The following is a 20,611-nucleotide window of genomic DNA, read 5'->3' as shown; positions in this document are numbered from 1 at the left end:
TCCCTGCCCCACACTTTTTTCATTGCCAGACTATGGAGTAAAATGTGCTTTCTGGATGAGGACTGTAAACCCCAGATGATATCTGGTACCAGTCTGCATAGACGGCATGAAAAGACAAAATGTTGCGTAAGTTTGGGCATCAGTTATCAGTATGCAGCTGCTGTCAAGCTTGGCCTGATTTGCAAGATACATTCCACAGAGGTCGGAAAGTTGACAGATTCTTTCCCAGCCAGCCTCCCCGGAACTCACGGAGACACATAAATGTCTCCTGGCTTGCTGATACCAATAATGTCACATAATGAGATGAAAAGCTCCTAATTGAGAAGGGTTTAACACTTCCCAGCTACATAGATCCATTGTCCAAAATGTTCGCTAAAAATCAGCACCCCTGAGGGTTAACTTATCCGTGAAGAAAATGCCTTCCGAGAATCGATTGTTTTAGAAGCTTCTTTGTTCTTAGCATTGTAAAGTGATGTCTGTCCTTAAAACCCTCACCTTCTCTTTTACTTGAGTCCAACGGGGTCAACCCATTCAGAACCTTCACTGTTCCCTCACCCGGTTCCCTGGGTCCAGTCTGAAATCAGGTTGATTTAAAGGTGGTGTCCTGATGCACGTAATGGTGTGGCAGGTGTCTTTGTAGCCTGGGAGCCCTCCTCCAGCGTGTTTACCTTGAGTCCAATGGGGTCAACCCATTTAGAACCTTCACTGTTCCCTCACCCGGTTCCCTGGGTCCAGTCTGAAATCAGGTTGATTTAAAGGTGGTGTCCTGATGCACGTAATGGTGTGGCAGGTGTCTTCGTAGCCTGGGAGCCCTCCTCCAGCGTGTTTACCTGCTTCTCACATCACGCTGGAACAGCCTCCCCCAGACCTAGCAGGGACGGAGGCTCCCCGCCCCACAGCCGTGCTGGAGAAGGCGTTAGAGTCCTGGCCGTGTCCACAGGGCTCCTTGTGGAAGCACCAAGGGGAGAGTGGTGTCCGCACGGTGATGTGCCTTCCAAGCCTCCCCTTGTCCTTTTCCATCCCACATGCTTAAGAGAAGAGCGTTAGAAGGCAAAGTCTCTTACTATCTGGCTTTCTGCATTTTAGCCAAATGCATTTTTGTGGTGGGGTGGATTGCAAAGAGTATCTTATTTACTGCACACAGTAATACAAGTGACTCTTAATATGTAATACATGTCTGTTTATGGTTACATGAGTCATGCACCTTTTTTGGAGACAGTGCAAATACATCCCGCAGACCCACCTGCCCTCTCCCTCCCTGAGCTCTGCCAGGGTCATCTTTCCTATGTGCTTTGTTCTGACCTCACTGAAACGGGGATGTCCGAAGTCACGTTGAGGACCCAGACGGGGCATTTGCAGCTCCCGCAGAGAGCAGGAGCTGTTGGCTGTGCCATTAAAAATTTATCAGAAGCACTGTTTTGGTGGGATAATAGGTTTTTATTTAAACGTTTAATTGGCAGTGCATTATTTCAAAGCTCCAGCCATGTAAAGGAGTGCTTAATAAGAAGCCTCCTTTCCAGGGTGTGTGCCAGCTGTGCAGGCCCCACTCCCACCCCCGGTTCCCACAGCGTGCCCGTTTTCTAGGTGTCTTCTAGTTCGCTGCTGATGCTTCTCGATGCAAAAATGAATACAACTTAATAGTCTTAACTCTCCGCCTTTGTGCCCCAGGTAGCGTATTGAGACTTACTGCCTGCACCCTGCTTAGGCTCTCACTTGATCTGTCCTGGAGATCTTTTCATTACAGCACATGGAAAGCCGTTTTGTTCTTCAAAAGCACAAGCAATTGATTCAAAAGATACATTTTTTAAAAATCTTAATGGAAATACAGCAAAAGAAAATTCGGCCTCTCTTTCTCCCCATTCCCACTGCTGCTGCATTATCAGTGATAGCCACTGTTAGTTTTCTTATATATTTCTCCAGAATTATTATTAGGCTTGTACCCTCATGAGTGTGCATGTGTTTCTCCTTTAAAAAAAAAAAAATCTGGCCATCTCATACGGACATGTCATCATTTCCTGAATCATTTCTGTATAGTTGGAACTTTCAATTGCTTGAAAAAAAATTTTTCAACTTGTCTAAGCAATGGAAAGAGGAATGATCTTTGATGTCAATTCTGGCCCGTGTCTTTGATTATTTCATCGAGATAAATCCTGGGAGTGAGCCCTCTGGGTCAGAGGGTGTGGATGTGTGTGGGGACTGTGGACACAGCCTCATGGCTCCCCTGGTAGATTACACCGCCTCTCTACCCAGCCGCCCATGGGAAAAATGACCTCACCCTCATAGCAGGGCACCCTGAGACCCAGCGTAGTTAGGGCCTGTTTTTTTTGAAACTGAGGTGTTCTCAGGTGGGCGGTGGGCACGTTTCTCCTTATTGGGTTTGAAGGAATCTGTCAATAGCAACTTCTTAGCAAAAGCTGCTTGTGGAGCCCATTTTAACTGCTTAGCTCCATGCATCTGTCAGGGGCTCAGGTGGGGTGGTTCTCCCTCTGGGCTGTCATATGTGGGGTGAGAGATATCCCTTGGTCTGGCAGGACAGATTCTGTGTGGGCGTCAAGGATAACAGAACACCCTGCTTTTCTCAGTAATCGTCACGTGATTCGTACAGTGCACAGTTACTGGGAACTTTCTACCTGCCAGGCACTGTTGTGCGTACCTTCCGGGCAGCGGGTTTCATTTCAGAACGACCTTGTGAGTTGTAGCACTGTCCTACCTGTTCGACACATGAGGACAGTGTGGCACAGAGCAGCCAAGTGATTTGCTCCTGGCCACAGGCCGGGAACAGGTGGAGCGGGGGTTGACCCTGAGCTGTGTGTCCCCAGAGCACAGCCTCCATAACCATGGCATTCTCCTGCCTCAGAGGAAGTTACCTTCTGTGTCTCTGCCCCCTGGAAAGGGCTCAAGTCTTAGCTTCTTCCACCTATAGCTGCTTTTCCCTGTGTTTGCTGAGGGTTCATAGCAGCAGAGCCTTTGAAGTTGGACAGACCTGAATTCAGATCCAGTTCCTGCATGTGTGGCCTTGGGCAAGGTCTCAGCCTCGCTGAGCCTGTTTCCTCATCTATGAAGTGTGTGTGTGTGTGTGTGTGTGTGTGTGTGTGTGTGTGTGTGTTGTGGGGGTGCTGTGCCCTCCCCGAAATTGTTAGGGAAATTAATGAACACGGCAGGTAACACGAAGGCTCTGACAGGTGCAGAGCCTGAAGTAAATGTTCTTGCCTCTTGAGCCCACACCCTCCCCTGTTGCCCTTGGTCCTCCCGGTTTCCGTTGGCATCCTTCCATTCTGGCAGCTTCACATTTGATGAGAAGCTCCTTCCCTGGACGTGACCATAGGGTCACCATTCCTGGAGCAGCTAGTAGTGCTGACCATTTTGCGGTTGGCTTTACGTAGTTACCTGCTCCCCTGCCAGGCAGTGCAGTGTCTTTTACCCAATTCCGTTCTCGGGGGGCCCTTCTGAGTCAGCAGCAGCAGCTGTGTTCTGACTTAAATTGCTCATGCATCACGAGGCAGGAAGGATAGAGCCGGTTGGGGGCAGACGTAGGCCTTTTGTGTTTACGTACTAGGTATGTCTGTGTGTGTAATGTTCATCATGGTGACAGTGGATATTTTTTCCACTGCTCATTTGATATCTCGCATCTCAGATCCTAATTAGGCCTTTATAGCTCCAAAATTACATGATTTTACAGGCCTGCTATTATCTCAATAGGATTATCAGTCCTTTCTCCGTGAAGATAATTGAGATCCCTCATGGTGGCATATTTTTATTACCATAACACCGTCTCTAACCATCCTTCCACGAAGTCTCTTATTGTCTCCCAGTAACTGCTTTTTCACCTCATTCTGAACAGGAAATGTTCTCAAAATTCTTATGTGATTGTGCCAACCATGGTAACCAAGGTGTGTTTTTCTCTCTCCCTTCCCCCTCTCCCGATGGCAGGTGCCTGGAGATTTGAGTCAAACGTCCGAAGACCAGAGTTTGTCGGATTTTGAAATGTAAGTTCTTGGCATCCGCTTACGAGGGGCACTTTAGAAATAGGACTCTGTTGTTTGGCTTGTGTCCCAAAAGATCACAGGGGGAAACCAAGGTCCCTGTTGAAATCTGCATGGGCTGAATTGATATCTTCGAGGTGAGAAGTTGTTCGCCTGCAGCCCAAGTCTGGCCTTCAGATGTGTTTTGTTTCTGTTCCTCAGTATTGGAAAACAATTAATTTTTTTGGCCGACGTTTAGGATTTGGAAGTTGTCACATAAGAATGTAAATTTCACTTTAACAATTAAAAAGAAAACAAAACAAGAAAAAGCTGGCTGTGGGGCGCCTGGGTGGCACAGCGGTTAAGCGTCTGCCTTCGGCTCAGGGCGTGATCCCGGCATTATGGGATCGAGCCCCACATCAGGCTCCTCCGATATGAGCCTGCTTCTTCCTCTCCCACTCCCCCTGCTTGTGTTCCCTCTCTCGCTGGCTGTCTCTATCTCTGTCAAATAAATAAATAAAATCTTAAAAAAAAAAAAAAAAAAAAAAAAAAAAAGAAAAAGCTGGCTGTGATCCCAACCAGGCCACAGTGGGAGCTGCGTAAAGGCTGTGTCCCTCACACAGGGCGTGTGCTCTTCTGCTGACCGTGGTCCCCACTACCCCCCGGGTGCCTGACTCTGGCCTGCTTCTCTCATTTCATGATCTGAGTGTCTCCTGGAGGAGTTTGAGTTTACAGCCCCTGAGTTACTGGAAACAACAGTGGTGGGTCTGAGTTGTTAGTGGATGTGATTCTGTCTGGTGCCTCTGACTCCTGAAGCACTTAGTGGGTCTTCAGACGATTTCAGATCAGGTTGCCTTGGGCTTTGGGCAGGTAATCCCCTTGGGTTGATAAAGACAGTGGAGCGAGTCCCAGGTTAAGGCCCGGCAGAGCCTACTTCTGCTCTCACTCAGTTGTCCCCAGCAGAAGGTGGCCCAGCCTCCCTGAGGGAAGGTGTCATCTGGGCAAAGCTGGCCTCTGGAGGGTAGGGCGGGGCGTCAGAAAGAGCATTAATCAGAGCCAGGCTGACCTACACTGGCATCCCGGCTACAGGTCTCACACTGGTATGACCTTGGGAAGCCTCTAGACCTTGCTGGGCCTGAGTTGCTCATTCATTTGGTGAAGGTCACAATGCCAACCTCACAGGATAGTGGTGGTTGTGGGAGGGAGGTGATGAACAATGTGGTGAGTTCAGGAGGCCACTCGGTGCTTGGGTGGCTGTCAGGCTGGTAGGGTGAGGGGGTCGATGTGAGGTGAAGCCATGAAGGATGGAAATCAGAGGTGAGCTGGCCTCCCATGGGCCTGTGGGGAGGCTGGGGGTCCAGCGTGAAGAGGATTATGGGGTGGCAGCCTGGTGGGGGGCAAGGGTCAGCACAAGCTGGGCAGAGAGATGAGAGCTGTAGAGGAGGGGTTTCAGAGACTGTCTCGAGGCCCAAGGCCCCCCTTTACAGGAGAACTGATCAAGCACTTCCTGTGGGGAGGTGTCATGCCAGGGCTTTGACGGAGGGCATGGATAAGCCTCAGGCCCTGCCCCAAAGCAAGCAGCCGCTGCCTGGTCTGGCTCTGTCAGCTCTCTCCCAAAGACTTGCAGCCCCTCCCTTCGGTCTGTGCATCTCCACTAAAGCCAGAGGGAAGCGTCATTTTCCTTTCTCAGGACAGAGGCTGAAATCCCTCATGTAGTTTACACAGAAGGCCCTTGCCAACCTCTGGATCCATCCTCAGCCCTCCCTGTCTTCTCCCTGCACGCCAGCCACCCTGGCCACCTCGACTCCTCTAACTCCCCTGGTCTTCCCCGCTCAGGGTCATTCCTTCTAGACGGTTTCCTCTGTGCCAAGCATTGTTCTCACCCACCGAGTCCCTTCGACAACCCGGTGACATGGGGGTTGTCCTCCAGGTGACACACCGAAGGCAGGATTCAGACCCAGGCAGGCTTCATCGGGGCTCTGCACCCCCCACCAATGTTAATCCCCTGCCTGCAGTGCCTTTCACAGCTTCAGCCTGCCCTCTCCGGCTTGGCCAACCCCTGGTGCTCCTCAGACTGAAGCGGCACCTCGCCCCAGCCCTTACCAGCGCCTTTCACTGTCCTGAGATCGGTGTTCCTTGCTGGCACTAACAACAGTGGTGACTAAATAGTTTCTGTTAACAATTATAAACATGTGTACCTAACAACCAAGCCCCAAAATGTAGAATGTGAAAATTGCCCGGAATGAAGGGAGGAACGGGTAGCTCTGTGGTAATTGCTGGAAACTGTAATACCCCACTTTCCATGTCGGGTGGAACAATAGGGAGAAGACCAGCGCGGAAACAGGACTGGAACAACACTGTCAACCGGCTAGATCCAGCAGGCATACGTACACAGGCACACTTCCTTCTTAAGTGTCCAGGAACATTCTCCAGGCTCGACCATACATATTAGACCACAAAACAAGTCTCTGTAAACTCAAAAACGTGGGAATTACACAGAGTATCTTCTGGGAGCATAGTGGAATAATCGTTAAGGGAATTGTCTCTCTCCCACTCCCTGAGCACAGGGACTGTCTGCTTGCTTCCTTGCTCTGTCTCCAGGACCTAGAGTAGTGACTGACAGGTGGTAGGCTCTCAGTACATGTGTGCTTTATGCACAAGGAAACGAATAGAAGAATGAACAAATGAATTAATATCTAGGACAGAGATGATCATTTAAATAATTTTTTTAAAAGATTTTTATTTATTTATTTGAGAGAGAGTGTGGGCTAGCAGGGGCAGAGGGAGAAGCAGACTCCCCTGCTGAGCAGGGAGCTTGATGCGGGGTGGGATCTCAGGACCCTGCGATCATGATCTGAGTTGAAGGTAGATGCTTAACCGAGGGAGCCACCCAGACGCTCCAACAATTCTTTTTTTTTTTTTTTTTTAAGATTTTTAAAATTTATTGATTTGAGAGAGGAAGAGAGAGTGCGAGACCATGAGCAGAGGAGAGGGGCAGAGGGAAGAGAGAAGCCGATTCCCTGCTGAGTAGGGAGCCTGACGCAGAGCTGATCCCAGAACTAAGGCAGATGCTTAACCGACTGAGTGATCCAGATGCCCCTCTTTTTTTTTTTTTTTTTTTTTTTTTGATTATTTGAGAGAGAGAGAGAGAACAAGTAGGTGAGGGAGAGGGGGAGAGAGAATCTCAAGCAGACTCTGTGCTGAGTGTGGAGCCCGTTGGAGGGCTTGATCCCACAACCCTGAGATCATGACTTGAGCTAAAACCAAGAGTTGGACGCTTAACCCACTGTGCCATCCAGGCGCCCCAGTCATGTAAACAATTCTAACACTGTATGGGAAATGCTCTGAAAGGGAGAAATGCCTAAGCCAGCTGGGGGCGTGTAGCCCTTAGCAATCAGGAAGGTTAATGAGAAGCAGATTGTTACATGCATTTCTGCACTGCACCCACCCCCTTGACAGAAATGTAAGGGGAGCGCTTAGGCCCTAGTACAATTTGGGGGACGTTTCCAGGCGGAATGCCATTAGATGTACAAACCAACTTGATGGCTCAGAATTGCAATTTTTACTTGGAGCTCTGAAGAAGTGATGAATTATTTTGCCCCGTGAAGGAGGTCAGCACTTCATCTCAGAGCTTAGAAGAAATGCTGCTTCAGGAGAGAACCATTTCTTTGTGAAAATAAACTCTCCACTGTAGAGATTGGGAGGCCGCTGAGTCACGGAATCTTCCACCATCTTCTCAAATTGTGTTCTAAGCACAGGAGGCCGGCGCATGGCTACGAGCTGCTCTTAACAGAGGAGAGTTCAGGAGAAAGCATTTAGCCCTGGAACAACTCTAAGTAGAGGCGGGGACTGGAAACTCCCAGCCCTTCCAGAGTTGTGCAGTACTGTTTTGTTAACCGTCAGGATTGACGTTCAGGTGTTAGCGACAGTCAGCACATCTGTCCTGCGTGCCTTGGATTCAGCCTGGTGGAAGATTGTTGGTGGTGGGTGAGCGGACCCAGAGGCTCAGTTAAGTGAAAGTCATCACATCAGACAGAACTCACAGAACTCACAGAACCGAAGTGGCCCTGGAAGACCCCCTAAATATCCTCTGAGGATTAACTAGGATGCTATAGCTGAAAGCTTGGAGTCCTGTGCTGTAGGTGCTCGGTAAACGATTCGTACTTGAATTTAAGTCTTGGTTTATTGGAGCCATATGCAGTATTTTGGAAAGTGGCCAGAGGGTGTTCGTGCCTGCCTTCTTGGTTTCCCCTTCTGCACCCCAAACAGCTGTTGCTTGCCTAGCCGTGGACGTCGGCCTCCTGAGCTGCATTGTGGAGTCTGATGTTAAAACGGGTGCCAGGGCCTAGAGTGAGCACAGCAAGGAGGCGGCGCGATCTCCAGGGTGCTCAGGTGGCCCGTGGTCAGCAGCGCACGTGAGCCTCCGTAGCCGTGTGGGGGCTTCCAATTATTAACACGTTTCAGATGAAGAAACGCGTTTAGATAAATTCTGAGTCATGGTGACTCAGTTGTAAGAACGGAAGGGCAGCCCTTTCTGATTCCGAAGTACAAACTGTGTATATAAAGAAGAAACACACACGTATTAATCCAAGTCTCTTCAGAACAACGATGGCGGCTGGGTGAGCGGGCTGACACTGGTCCCCTGGGTCACTCCTGTGCGTGATGGCTGTTGTCATAAATTGCTTGTGTGTAATGCCTCTTGGAGAAGACGGCTTCCTCTCTTTCTCTTGGTAAATTAAAATGACTGATTTTGATCTTTCTTTTCGGTCAGATCAAACCGGGCCCTGATCAACGTCTGGATCCCATCAGTGTTTCTCCGGGGCAAAGCAGCGAACGCCTTCCACGTGTATCAGGTGAGCCCCTGGTTTTCAGTTGGACGTCCCCGCTCGGGTGGAACGGGCAGCTGTTTGTGGCACGGTGGTCTGTCTGCTTCTTGGTGATGTAGTGCTGTACTTAGGAGGCCACGGCCTCCCGACGGAGGCGTTCCGGCTGCCCCACGTCCCTGAGGAAGGAGTCCTTCCCTCATTCACACAGGAGAGACCAGGGTAGAGCTTCTTCATGCCGGTCAGGCCTGTTGGTGTGGCCACGGCCGATCTCGGCGCAGACTGCTGGAGCTGAAATGGGATCTGTCGGCTCATGTCACAACTGTAAGGTCCAGGCGTGGGTGCGGCCTCGGACGTGGTTGACCCTGTGGCCAGAGAGCTGCTGCCTGGATCCCCTGCTCATGTGTCCTTTTCGGGCTGGCGCTCTCTGCAGCTTGATGGATGGCTCTCTGCCTGTCTGGGACGTTTCCGCATCTCTCCCTGGCCTGTCTTGGATCAGGAACCCATTTCTGACCCTCCGGGCTGGTGATGCACTTAGCGATCGGCCAGGCTTGGACGTGACCACTGCCGGCACTGGGGTGTGTCCGAGAGGGGAGAGGAGTTCTCCAAGTGAAAACCCGGCTACTCTCCTCAAAAGAAGGGGCAACCGTTACCTCACAAAACCCAAACTGCGTGTGTCTCTTCTTCCTCCTTGGGGAAGGGTCACTCCCTGGGCTGGAGGTTGAGTGTTGAGGATCGTGGGGCCTTTGTCTGCTTTAGAGACCTGGGACCCCAGTTTTCCATCTTTTCTCTGATTTTCTGATGCCTCTTTCAGCCTTCTTACCATTTTTTTGGTTGTCCTTTTTCTTTGTTTTGTTTCCCTTGGATCCTGATCTCCAGCCATTGATGTTCACCTGTCCTGGACTGCTTCGTTTTCAAGTCTGACTCTTAGCTGTCTCCTGGGTCTGTCGTCTCGTATCACGACAACTCTCATTAAGTTCTGTTCTTAGTCCCCATCAGCTCTGTGAAAAAACCTTGAGTTTTGCCGCCCAGCCTCCGACTTTTTTTTTTTTTTAAAGCAGGGGCTTGACCACTGAAGACGTCTTCCCAACTATTAAGATACTTTCCCACAGCCTGGGGTGGTGAAAAAAGGACAGTGAACTTGAAAATAGGAGCCCTGGTTCAATTTTGCTACCTTGAGTGGATCTCGTTTCCTTACCTGTGAGACGGAAACAGTCCTACTACGTACCTCGCAAAGCTCTTGTCGGCTCGAGGAGTGTCTGGCGCCCTGTGCGCACTCTGTGTCCTTGTCTTGGTGTTTCTCCTCTTCCCACAGGCTCGCCCTGTGCGGTCTTCGGCGGCAGGCCTGATGGCAGGTGTGTGTCTTATGGGCACGGGCAGCAGCATGATGAACGCATCTTAATATCTCAGGGACAGGCGAGCCCAGGGTTTGGCAGGGCAGCCACACCAGAGAGTGACGGTAGTTTACTTGTTCGTCTGGGCAATGGCAGTGAGTATGTACCACGCTCCTAAGTGTTGGAGAATCCGAGTGTTCGTGATGCTGTCGGCTTGGGCTTGAAAAGAGACTTAGACATGACGATTTCTGCATATCCCCTTCGTTCTCTTTCTCTTCTAATGCCAAACCAACCAAAACCCCTCTTGAGTGTCCTTCGAGTTCTGCTTTGTGGTCATCAGAAAGCTGGGAGGTGTTGCCTGGAGGATGGAGAAAGTGAAGCCGACAGCTTTATTTTAGCACGAAATTAAAATGTGATCTCACTTGAGAGGTTTCCTTGACCTTTCATTTCTGACTCTCCCGCACCCCCCAACCCAGCCCTGGATGCGGTCTGGCAGGTTGTAGTGTCTCGAAGTCAGTTATGAAATGAGACAGACACGGCCCATGTGCCATTGCCCGGGAGATGGTTGCCACGGTGGTCACGGTGGCATCTGTGCCCCTCTGTCCCTGTCCTTCATGGCTTCGGAGCTTTCCTTGGTGTGGTCCAGTCAGTGCCTAGAGGACAAGGCCCAGAGTCGCCGGCGTCAGCCACAGCAGCTTCGTCTCGCGCTGTGGGCTCTCCGAACCTTTCCCGATGTTGCACTCTGGAAAGCAGCTCTTTCTCCTTTTAGCTCACAGCGCTTCTGCTCGGTTCCCCAAGAGCAAAATCCGAGCATGTGTTTGGAAACGTTGGAGAAAGCTTTTGTTTTACGGTGTTTTTATCTGATATCAGATAGAAGGTGACTCACTTAAAATGCTGGTACCATTGGACATTATTTTTCTTAGTTTAAAAAATGCATTCTATATATTTCCCCCAAAGATCTGAGATAATTTCTAGAGAAACGCCTGTAAAAGAATGATAAAATGTAAGTAAAAAGTGAAATAACAGGGTCCGGGAAAATGTAAACTAGGAGAACTTGAATTAAGGAAACTGTGAAAAATCACAGATATCTGTCATTAGTTCCTGTATGACTCTTCTCATTGGTTTGTGAATTTCCTATGAGCTTCCTGGCAGCCAGGGTGAAAATGGAAATGTGGCTGTTTCGGATAATACCATGGCTGATGAGAAGAAAGTATGTCAGCTCCTCAAAGGGAGTTCCAAGAGAAATTTCCACACAGGGCTTTAGATTAAGCAATACCAAGGGATGTAAGAGACAATCCTCCGTTACATCCCTGTGACAGATCGCTGTCATGCTTCATCGGGTCTCCCTCAAAGGAAGCCAGGGGCATAACCTCCAAACGGAAGTAGTTCATTTGAGGCGCCAAGAGGAAAGTTTCCGCACGTGTAGTTCCCTCAGTAGATATGGGCTTTCCAATACAACAGCCACTAGCTATGTGTAGCTATTTAAATTTACATGAACTAAAATAGAATAAAATTAAAAAGGCACTTCCTCAAGCGCGCCAGCCACATTTCGAGTGTTTAACAGCCACATGCAGCTAGAGGCCACCACATGGGGCAGCACAGATTACAGGACACTTCTATCACTGCAGGAAGTTCTCTGGAGGCAGTCAGGAGCTAGAAGAGTGTCTCCAGGAGTGTGGGAAGGCAGGCTCCTTGTATGTGTGCTTGCTCAGGTTTTAGACGGAGGCTGGACATGAACTTCCAAATCCTGCAGGGAGGAAGCCACTCACTTTTCAGCTCTTCCCTGGCTTGGGGTTACCAGGTGGGGGGGGGGTCCCTGAGTGTTGCCCCTGCGCCACCTGTGCCCTCGGATCTTGCTGTTCAGTGGAGACAGGAAGGCTCTGGAGGAGCGCGTTGGCAGGAGCAGACTTGAGCTGGATCATGCACGTTGTTTTGTTTTCATTGTGTTTATTTATACATTTGCCTTCTAGTTATGGCACAGAATCCTGTTTTCCACCCACCATGGTGATGCATGTTCCTTTTAAAATAAAGTTAAGAAGAAAGAAAACGAGTCTGCTTAAAAAAAAAAAAACAAAACTAAGTAAACGATCATGCAAGCAGCAAGAGTTTGGAACAGCACTATGTGACCACTAATACTCGGGAAACACTGAGCGGAGGGAACGGACAGCTTAGGGTAGCACAGTAACAGTGATAGTCCCACCAGGAAGCCACGGCGGCTGCTGCCTCTGGCTGTCCTGTGTGCATTCTGTCCAGTAGCTCACTCAGTCCTCACAGCTGCCCTGTGAACAAACGCCTTTATCCCCATCTTACCAATGAGACAATAGAGGCACCGAGAAGCATCTCATTTAGTAACGTGCTTTTAGCCCAAGTCGTAGTTTCTCCCAAGGTACCAGTTGGCAGAGGTTCTGAGAACGAGAGTGGAGCTCTTCAAAAACCCAAGAGGCGAGTGGGGCAGGGACTTCATTCTGAAGGGAGGGGCCCGGCCTGCACAGAAGGCCACCTGCACCCCGGAGCTGATAGGCCAAGGGCACCCAGCCAGCTGTTTCCTGTCGAACTGCTCGGGGCCCACCACGGGGCACAGACTCGTGACCCATCAAGCCCTGCACATCCCCAAGCTGGGCTGAGATGCTCTTGCTCTGGGTAACTGTCAGAGCAGGTGCTGGTTCGCGGTGGCTGCTCTGGCCGCAGACGGGTTTCAGGGGTGCTCCTTTACAGCTTCTCCCTTGAGCAATGTCAGGGTCTGGAGAGCCAGCCTGCGGGGTGTGGAAAAGGTGCTCCTGGATGCCGGAGGAACTGAGCTAGCTCGCCCGCTGCAGGCAGAGCTTGGACTTTCACTCCACATATCGTGGGAGGGGCCTGGAGTTCTGTTTTGTGCCAGGGATTCTGGCAAGAGGTGCCATCCCTGGACAGGGTTGAATGCAAGGTCTTAAACAATGGTTTGTGCCTTTGAGTGCTGTGGTTTCCGTACTTGGCCCCCACATCTGAGATGGGGGCCGAGTGTGCTCTGGCAGTTGGAGAAAATGGCAGCATTTGAATAATTCTCAGAACACCAGTAAAGTCAATGTCCAGAGCTTTCCCAATTTAAGGTTTTCATTCATGAATATTTCTGACACTTCTGGCCCCTGCTAATGCTTGGCTGCCAGCAGACACTAGCCAGGGACAAAACGATTGAACAGCAACAAATAAAACGGGAAAAACTACTTACTAACTGGTCTTGCTGGGTTTTTGTCTCTTTCTTTCTATGATAACACACTGTTGTGGTTGTGAGCTCGAATTTCTGTCACTTCTGTATGATAGAGTTACATTTGTTAATCAGTTAGTTCCTGGTTTATACCTTTGCAATTGTTTCTTCTTATTCCCCAAATACCCCCACTTCCAAACAAGATTGAGGTCCACTGTCTTTAATATCCTGCTGTAGTGTTTATAAAGGGATGTTAGAGCTTAAAAAAAAAAAAGAAAAAAAGAAAACCTATTTTTTTGTTAAGCAAATATTACAACCACCAAACTGGGATGAAATAATCATTCAGTACACTCATTTTCTGAACCGTCTTCACCTTTGAAAAGAACTGTTTTAAGTGCAGCTGAAATCAGTCCTCTATGTGGGATTAATTCCAGCCTTTGAACTTAACCATGGGAAACATTGGCTACTGTACAATATTCCATCTGCACAGCCCAACTAATTATGTCTCCTTTGTATTAAAAGGAAATGTTGCTTTGTTTAAGCAAAGCTGTTCCCTTCTCGAATACGTTCCCTTTCCTAGAGACCACAGGGTGTCTGTCCTCTTGGCTTAAAGCAATGGCGGTGCCCCGGGAACACCCACCCAAAAGGAAACCATGTCCCCTGGGCAGCCATTCTGAAGGTTTATTCCAGCGGAGCGTATTTTCACACGTGACGCAGGGAATCCATTGTTTCTCCTGTTAATAATAGATCACAGGGTCTAGGAGGGCTGCAGGAGGCTGCAGGTGGTGGGGAGGATGGCGACGTGTTGGTACTTGAGGCTTCGGGCTTCTCAGCCATTCCTTTTAATCCTCTTTCCTCAGGGCTTACCCTGCGGGTTCTCCGCTTCTATTACTCTGGCTCTGGGCTTAGGCTTACTCGGTGTGTAGCGTTGCCGAGAGGGAGGGGTTCGTGAAGGAGAGGAGGCTGAAACAAAACGTGGCCGCACAGCTGCAGCGTGGTGGGCTCTGCGAAGCCCCTGCCCTCGCAGGCACCGCTCCGGGACCGGGGGGACGAGGATGGGGTCCAAGGTGACGTGCTTCTCTCTCGTTGGCGTCTGGTCCCTCCTGCCACACCCATTGTGCTGGAGGTAGGCAGGAAAAATAGCTGTGCCCTGGGATTGCCCAGTGTCTTTCCAGCCCCCGGGGGCTTCTATGCTGTGCGGTGGGCAAACCCTGGACCGCTGGCCTTCGCTCCTGCCGACTCTTTCCTGGAGAACTTCCCACCCCACCAAGTGCATCACCTGAGCGCCTCTGGGGTTCAGCAGCATGGGGCTGCTGAGGGCTTCTGAGATTGGCCGATACAGGCGAAAACAGAAAGCAAGAACCAAATGGGCTGTGTTCCTCCTTTGGACGTACCTGTCACCATTATTCTGTTACTGCTTCTATCTTCCCAAGCAGGAAAAACTATCTTTTTCTTTGACAGCATGATTCCTGTATTCATCCCAAAGGTGTTTTATTGAGGGCCTACTATATATGCCAGGTTTAGCTGTTGATGGAGGGCCTGCTGTATGCCAGGCTTGTGCTAAAGTCTGCAGACTGATGGTGGGCAAAACTGCACATTGAGGTTACCTTCTGTTCTCTCCGACTGCACAGTCTGGTGGGGGAAGACAGATGCTGTCGAGTAAACGTAACAGTCTCTCGTGGGAAGGGCTGAAGAGAGGTACGGGTGGGAGGGACGGAAGGCCGCTCACCTTGCAGAACGGCAGGTACATTGGAGAAAGTGTTGAGCACAGTGCCCGACGTGCCACTGTGAGACTACTACCTATAGTGACCTGTAAGCACTTGCTTGGGATAAGCTGTTACCCCTGGAAGCAAATATGAAAAGAATCCTCCCTGTTCAACCGAACGGCTCTGGGCGTGTTCATATATGCAAAAGAGCCTTTCTTGAGCACCTCACTGATCGGGGCTCCACATCAGCTGCCCCAGGGGCTGCAAGGAGCAAGACAGCTTTGTCCTCAAAGTTTCTGGCTTTGCCGAGGAGGTGGGACCACCATTCAAGCCCCTGAAATGGAAGGCGGTATCTGCGTATGACTCCACGAGGCTGTGCAGGGATGATTTCTTCCACCCAGGGGGCCAGTGCTTAGAAAATAATATCTAATATCAGAGTTGTTTAAGCGAGACTCCATGAGGCCTGAAATATTTAATGCCCAGGCCCCAGTACACGCGCGTTTCGCCAGCTGGGAACTGTCCAGTTGGTGCTGGATTTAGTTTTGTTTTGGATTTAAGTTAGTTACTGAATTGGACCAGTGGCATTATGCACACATGTATGTCCTCGGTTTCTGTTGCTGCCAGAATTCCAGTTGGGGCTAGCCTCCAGGTGGGCACCACCCCCCACAGTGATCCTTCTGTTTGCTGATCCCCAGGCTTGTTCCCTCATGGGCATGTTTACATGGGGAACAGTGTCTTGGTCAAGGGCGGTGGTGGAAGTTGAACCTGAGTCGTCCCGGAGACTTGGATGGCAGAGCCCTCAGGCTACAGCCATCACTTCAGCTGGACCCCGCCTGATGCTCTGATATGATCCCGTTCCCATTCAGGCCGGGACTCCTCAAACTGGGACAGTGAGCGAGACGAGCTGACCACCCCTCTTCTGACCAGGATACTAATTCCCGAGATACACCTGCCCTCTCTTGCTTGTAGGAGAGGGAAACCAGCCCAAACTAGAACAGAACTTGAGGGGTTCACCACTTGGAGTGCTTAAATGGAACACAACCCAAGGAAGTGTCAAAAGCAAAGAACTTGTGTTACTTGTCGCAAGTAAGGACGCAGGGAGATAGTGCTCAAAGCGCTGTGTCTCTTTGGGGTGAGTGCTAGAAGCTTTTATTCGGTATATCAGAGGGAGGGGGCAGGGAGCTTGGTACATAAGCGATGTATACGTTTTCTGTTACTTAGGCACTTGGCTTAAGGACATGCTTCCGTAGCACGTCAGCATGCTAGTGCATATATCGTATGTTTAAAACAGTGGTGGAAAACCCCACCCGTAGGAGATCTCAGTATTGTAATGAGCTGAAGGTTAACCTGGGGGGGTGGATCTTGGGGAGCTTGGGAGTTGCTGTTTCTGTAAAACAGACACATTCTTTTTCTGCTTTTGTCCCTGTCCCCTCCTCCCTTTTGCTGACAGCTTTCAGTCCCCTGCGTAACTCTGCTTTGAGTCCTAACTAACAAGACATAACAAAGAATATTCATTGGCTTGCCTAATGGAAAATACCAAGGGCAGACATGCTTGAATTTCAGGGACTCAGTGCATGAGGACTCCATCTCCCATCTTTTGAGGAGTTAGTTTTTCCCCTGTGTTGGCTCTGTCTGTGCACGTGTACAGGCTGACATCCCCTCGGCTTAGTGGACCTCAGTGGAGAAGACCTGTGTCTCTTCCAAGGCCGGCAACAGTCCTAGAACCGAGGCTGACTCTGGTGTGGCCATACCCCTGTCTGCTGATGGCTGTGTCTGGGTGGATGGCACGCTTTCAGGTTCTATGCCTACTCCTAAGCCTTAGATCAGTAGGATTCGGGGTGTGTCCCCCAAGGACAGTGAGGGTGCTCTTACCCACAGAAGGGGGCCTGGTGCCAGCACACGTCCTCGGAAGCCTTCAGGCTATGCATGGTCCGGGCTTGCCAGAGCCAGTTTGGTGGAAGACACCTTTATACCAGAGTTTTTCCACCGCAGCAGAATGGACATTGTGGATGGGATAATTCTTTGTAGGGGGCTCGCCTGTGCCTTGAAAGCTGTTGAGCAGCATCCTGGCCACTTCCCAGTTACCGCCCATACTGTCTCTCCAGCGGTGACTACCCAAGAGCTCTCCAGGCGTTGCTCAACGTCCCCAGGGGGCATAATTGCTCTAGGCTGACAACTGCTGCTCTACACGGGTCCATCGAAAGGTGTTACGGTTTTATATTGTTGAACATAAATGGGACCCTATGACACACGTCTTCCTCCTGAATACACAGATCTCTCTTCCTTCCTCTTTTTAAACTTCTGTGCATTATTTCCTAGAATGAGGGAACCATTACTTACTGTTCTGATGATGGACATTTAGATGTTCACGTACTGGCCGTCGCAAACCCACAGCTGCCAGGTTGTTCTCCTACAGATCTCTTTGTGCACATTGCAGGTATGTCTGAGGATAGATAGCTAGAAGTGGATTTGCTGAGGGGGAGAATGTATACATATTTTATTTTAATAGGCCTCACTAAATTGCTCATCTGAAGGCTGAACCAATTTTCAGTCACACCAACAAGGTGAAAGAACATTTTGTCCCCATGTCCTTGCCATCATTGGGTATTATCAATCTTACAAATGTCACCATTCTGATAAAAGGAAAAAAATTACATTTCGTTGATGTTTGAATTTGCATTTTCCTTCCTGCTCGGGAGAGTGAGTATATGTCTGTGCTTTGTATTTTGTGTGTGTGTGTGTGTGTGTGTGTGTGTGTGTGTGTGTGTGTGTGTGAATTGTCTGTTGGTGCCTTTCCTGTTGTTCTCTGGCATCGTTCATCACTTTATGACCCTTGTGTAAGAGTGCCTTGGCTAGTAAGCCTTAGTGCTGTACGGTTCTGTCTTTGGCTTGTCTTTTAGCTTGATTTATGAGAATTGCTGAGTGTTCTTCTGTTACCTGGTCTTCAAATCTTGGTTGACTTACTGGAGTGTACTATACCTTATTCTCTTTGTTGTTACAATAGCTGAGATCTTACAGATGTCTCTGCCCACCTCTAAAATGGAAAAAGCATGTTCAGAATGGTGAGTAAGTAACTTGTCCAAGGTCTCAGAGTAAAAGCCTCAGAGCCAGGTTCACTGCTGGTCTCTCCACCCCAAGTCTAGGGTTTTTACCTGTGCTCCCAGCTGCTTCCAGAGGACAGAATGGAGAACAGTGAGTGGAAGTTGGAGAGAAATAGGTTTTGGCTCATCTCTTGATCCCTCCAACTGTCTGTTCATCTCTCTGTCTGCCCAGCCATCCTGCAGTGGGTTGGGTGCTGGGGATGTTGTGAATGATAGAGACATAGTCTTGGTCATTGACTCCTTGATATAAGGAAGATTGAATGTGGAGAGCTGATCAAAGGCTGAGCGGTCTTATCAAGTACAGATCTTGACAACCCCTGCCCCCTGCCTCATTTGTCCCTGTCCTATGCCAGAAGGACCAGATGACCTCTGAGGCCCCTTTCCAAGTTTATAAGAACTTAACTGACATATATTTCTGTTCTACATGGGCAAAAAGGATTTTTTTTTTTTTTTTTACTGTCACAGCATGAAAAGTGGCTACATAGTTATTCATCCATCTTGAGACTGACCCTAGTGCAAGAAGCAGCCAACATACTGACTGCCCCCAGCCTTGTAATCTAGGAGGAAGCTCCGTCTGGGCTCCTCACAGCCAGCAGAGTTAGGACGAGAACCTGAGATTTGCCCCGAGAGCAGGGTGCTGCAGGGCAGGCATGTGCCATAGCCTCATTCCACGCCACGGGGGCGCAGCAGAAGCCAGGGGCCTCGGTTCTCGCCAGGGTTCTCATGGGGTCATTGTGGCCATGGCTGCCATGTTTATATCTCTAGTCTGGACCTTGCCCCTGAAGTCTAGACCTTGGCCGCTAGTGTGCCCCCTGTGCAGGCTGTGACCAGCTCTGTGAGGCACTGCTGCTCACCTGAACCCCTGCTGTTCACCTGACATGAAGCCACAGCTATGTGTCCTTTTTGCTTGCTGCTGTAGCTCCAGTGCTTAGAATAGGGGAGCAGGCTCCTTACAGGATGGATGGATGGATGGATGGACGGACGGACGGACCAAAGAACCAGCTTGACTCCGGTTCTCCACCCGAAGTAATTTTCTGCTAGGCCCCTCTCATCAGAGTTCTCACTATGGAGAACACTCTTGGTTTATCAAATTCTTCCCTAAAGTCCCTGGTCTTCCTGGATGATTTCTCTTGTCATTCATTTCGGCCCTGCCTCTGTTTTCTCACTGATTGAAACCACTTCTCTCCATGTTGATAATTGGCCCAGCCCTGGTTCAGGGAGTTTTACCTGCCCAGGTAATATGCTGTTTTACGGTGCAGTAGTGGTTTAGTTCTCTAGAGTTCAGCAGTTGAGGATGGCGTGTACCTCCACCCGTAATCCCCAGACTTTCCTATAATCACCCATACACACTCAGGGCCCCAGTCCCAGCACCTGCCCCAACATTTTAGGTACTGGGAGTAAGAGTTCAGGATTGGCAAGGGAGGGCTTTATGAAGGTCAGACAATAAGGATTCATTGAATTCTTGTGAATCCGGCACTGTGTTAGATCCTGGGGATACATCCGTGAACATTGTGGACATGATACCCACCACCCCCTTTGGAGTTTATTGTTCTATCAGAAAATAGACCTTAAATCTGTTAATGAACTTATAACACAGAGATAAATACATCATTACAAACTGTGGATGTGCTGTGAATGAATAGTACACGGGGTTCCAGAGATTATAAGAAGGGGCCCACTTAAACTTGGGTAAGAATGGGATTCTTTGAAAGCATCTGCTCATTCCTGAAGGACGGTTTGGAGTTGATGAAGTCAACAGAAGAGGAACAGTCGAGGCTGAGGGAATTTCCTTGAGGCAGGAAAGAGCTTGGTTCATTAGAGGAACTGGAAGGCTGGTGTGGTTGGGGTGGAGAGAGAGAGGAGGAGAGAAGGAAGGCTTAGGGTGCTACAGCCATCTGGGTCTTCCAAGGCTTTCTAGAGAAGCCTGCCTGCCTGCTTGCTTGCCTATGCATCCACCGATCCATCCATCCGCCCACCCACCCATCAGTCCAGCCAGCCATCCATCCACCCATCTCCCATCCACCCACCCATCCTTCTGTCCATCCATCCACCCACCCATCTATACCCCAACCATCTATCCACCCACCATCCACACCCCCCGACACGTGCCCAGGTAATCACTATTGCAGGAGCCCAGGTGAGGGAATGGTAATGGAGACATGCAGAATGGCCGTGGAGAGCAGACCAGATGATGTGTCTGAGGTATGAGTTCATCAGGATTTCAGGTACCTGGAATAGTTAGCAGTTCCGATGTAGACTCTGGAGTCAGTCCAAGTTTAAATCCCACATCTGCCTCTTAGTTTCTAGTTGGATGACCTCTTATGGTGGGGTCTTTATCATTCTGTTGAGGTTCCAATGTTCTCACCTTTAGGGATGTTATTTCCTTCCTAAGGTTGTTGAGAGCTGTAAATGAACACACGCCTTTAAGGTACTTAGCGCAGTGCTTAGCCTGCTCAGTGAATGGGAAGGACCCAGAGAGGCCGCCATTCTTACCATTTGCTCAG

The 20,611-nt window shown here is 49.7% G+C and overlaps 1 protein-coding gene across 2 annotated transcripts in view; it reads left to right on the top strand.

Annotated features, from left to right (window-relative positions):
• The window catches only part of SNX29 (sorting nexin 29), a 510,975-nt gene that overhangs the window by 350,281 nt on the left and 140,083 nt on the right, over window positions 1–20,611 (top strand). For both annotated transcript variants that reach the window (XM_045777903.2, XM_045777904.2), the window contains 2 exons: window positions 3,931–3,986; window positions 8,734–8,815. In XM_045777903.2, coding sequence (XP_045633859.1) covers window positions 3,931–3,986; window positions 8,734–8,815 — 138 coding nt within the window. The remainder of the gene's footprint in view (window positions 1–3,930; window positions 3,987–8,733; window positions 8,816–20,611) is intronic.

This window comes from Ursus americanus, chromosome 2 (assembly GCF_024610735.1).
Source record: "Ursus americanus isolate L20-20 chromosome 2, mUrsAme1.1.p, whole genome shotgun sequence".
Classification (NCBI taxonomy): domain Eukaryota; kingdom Metazoa; phylum Chordata; class Mammalia; order Carnivora; family Ursidae; genus Ursus; species Ursus americanus.
The sequence above is the reverse complement of the archived record's forward strand: the minus strand, read 5'-3'. Positions and strand labels throughout refer to the sequence as shown.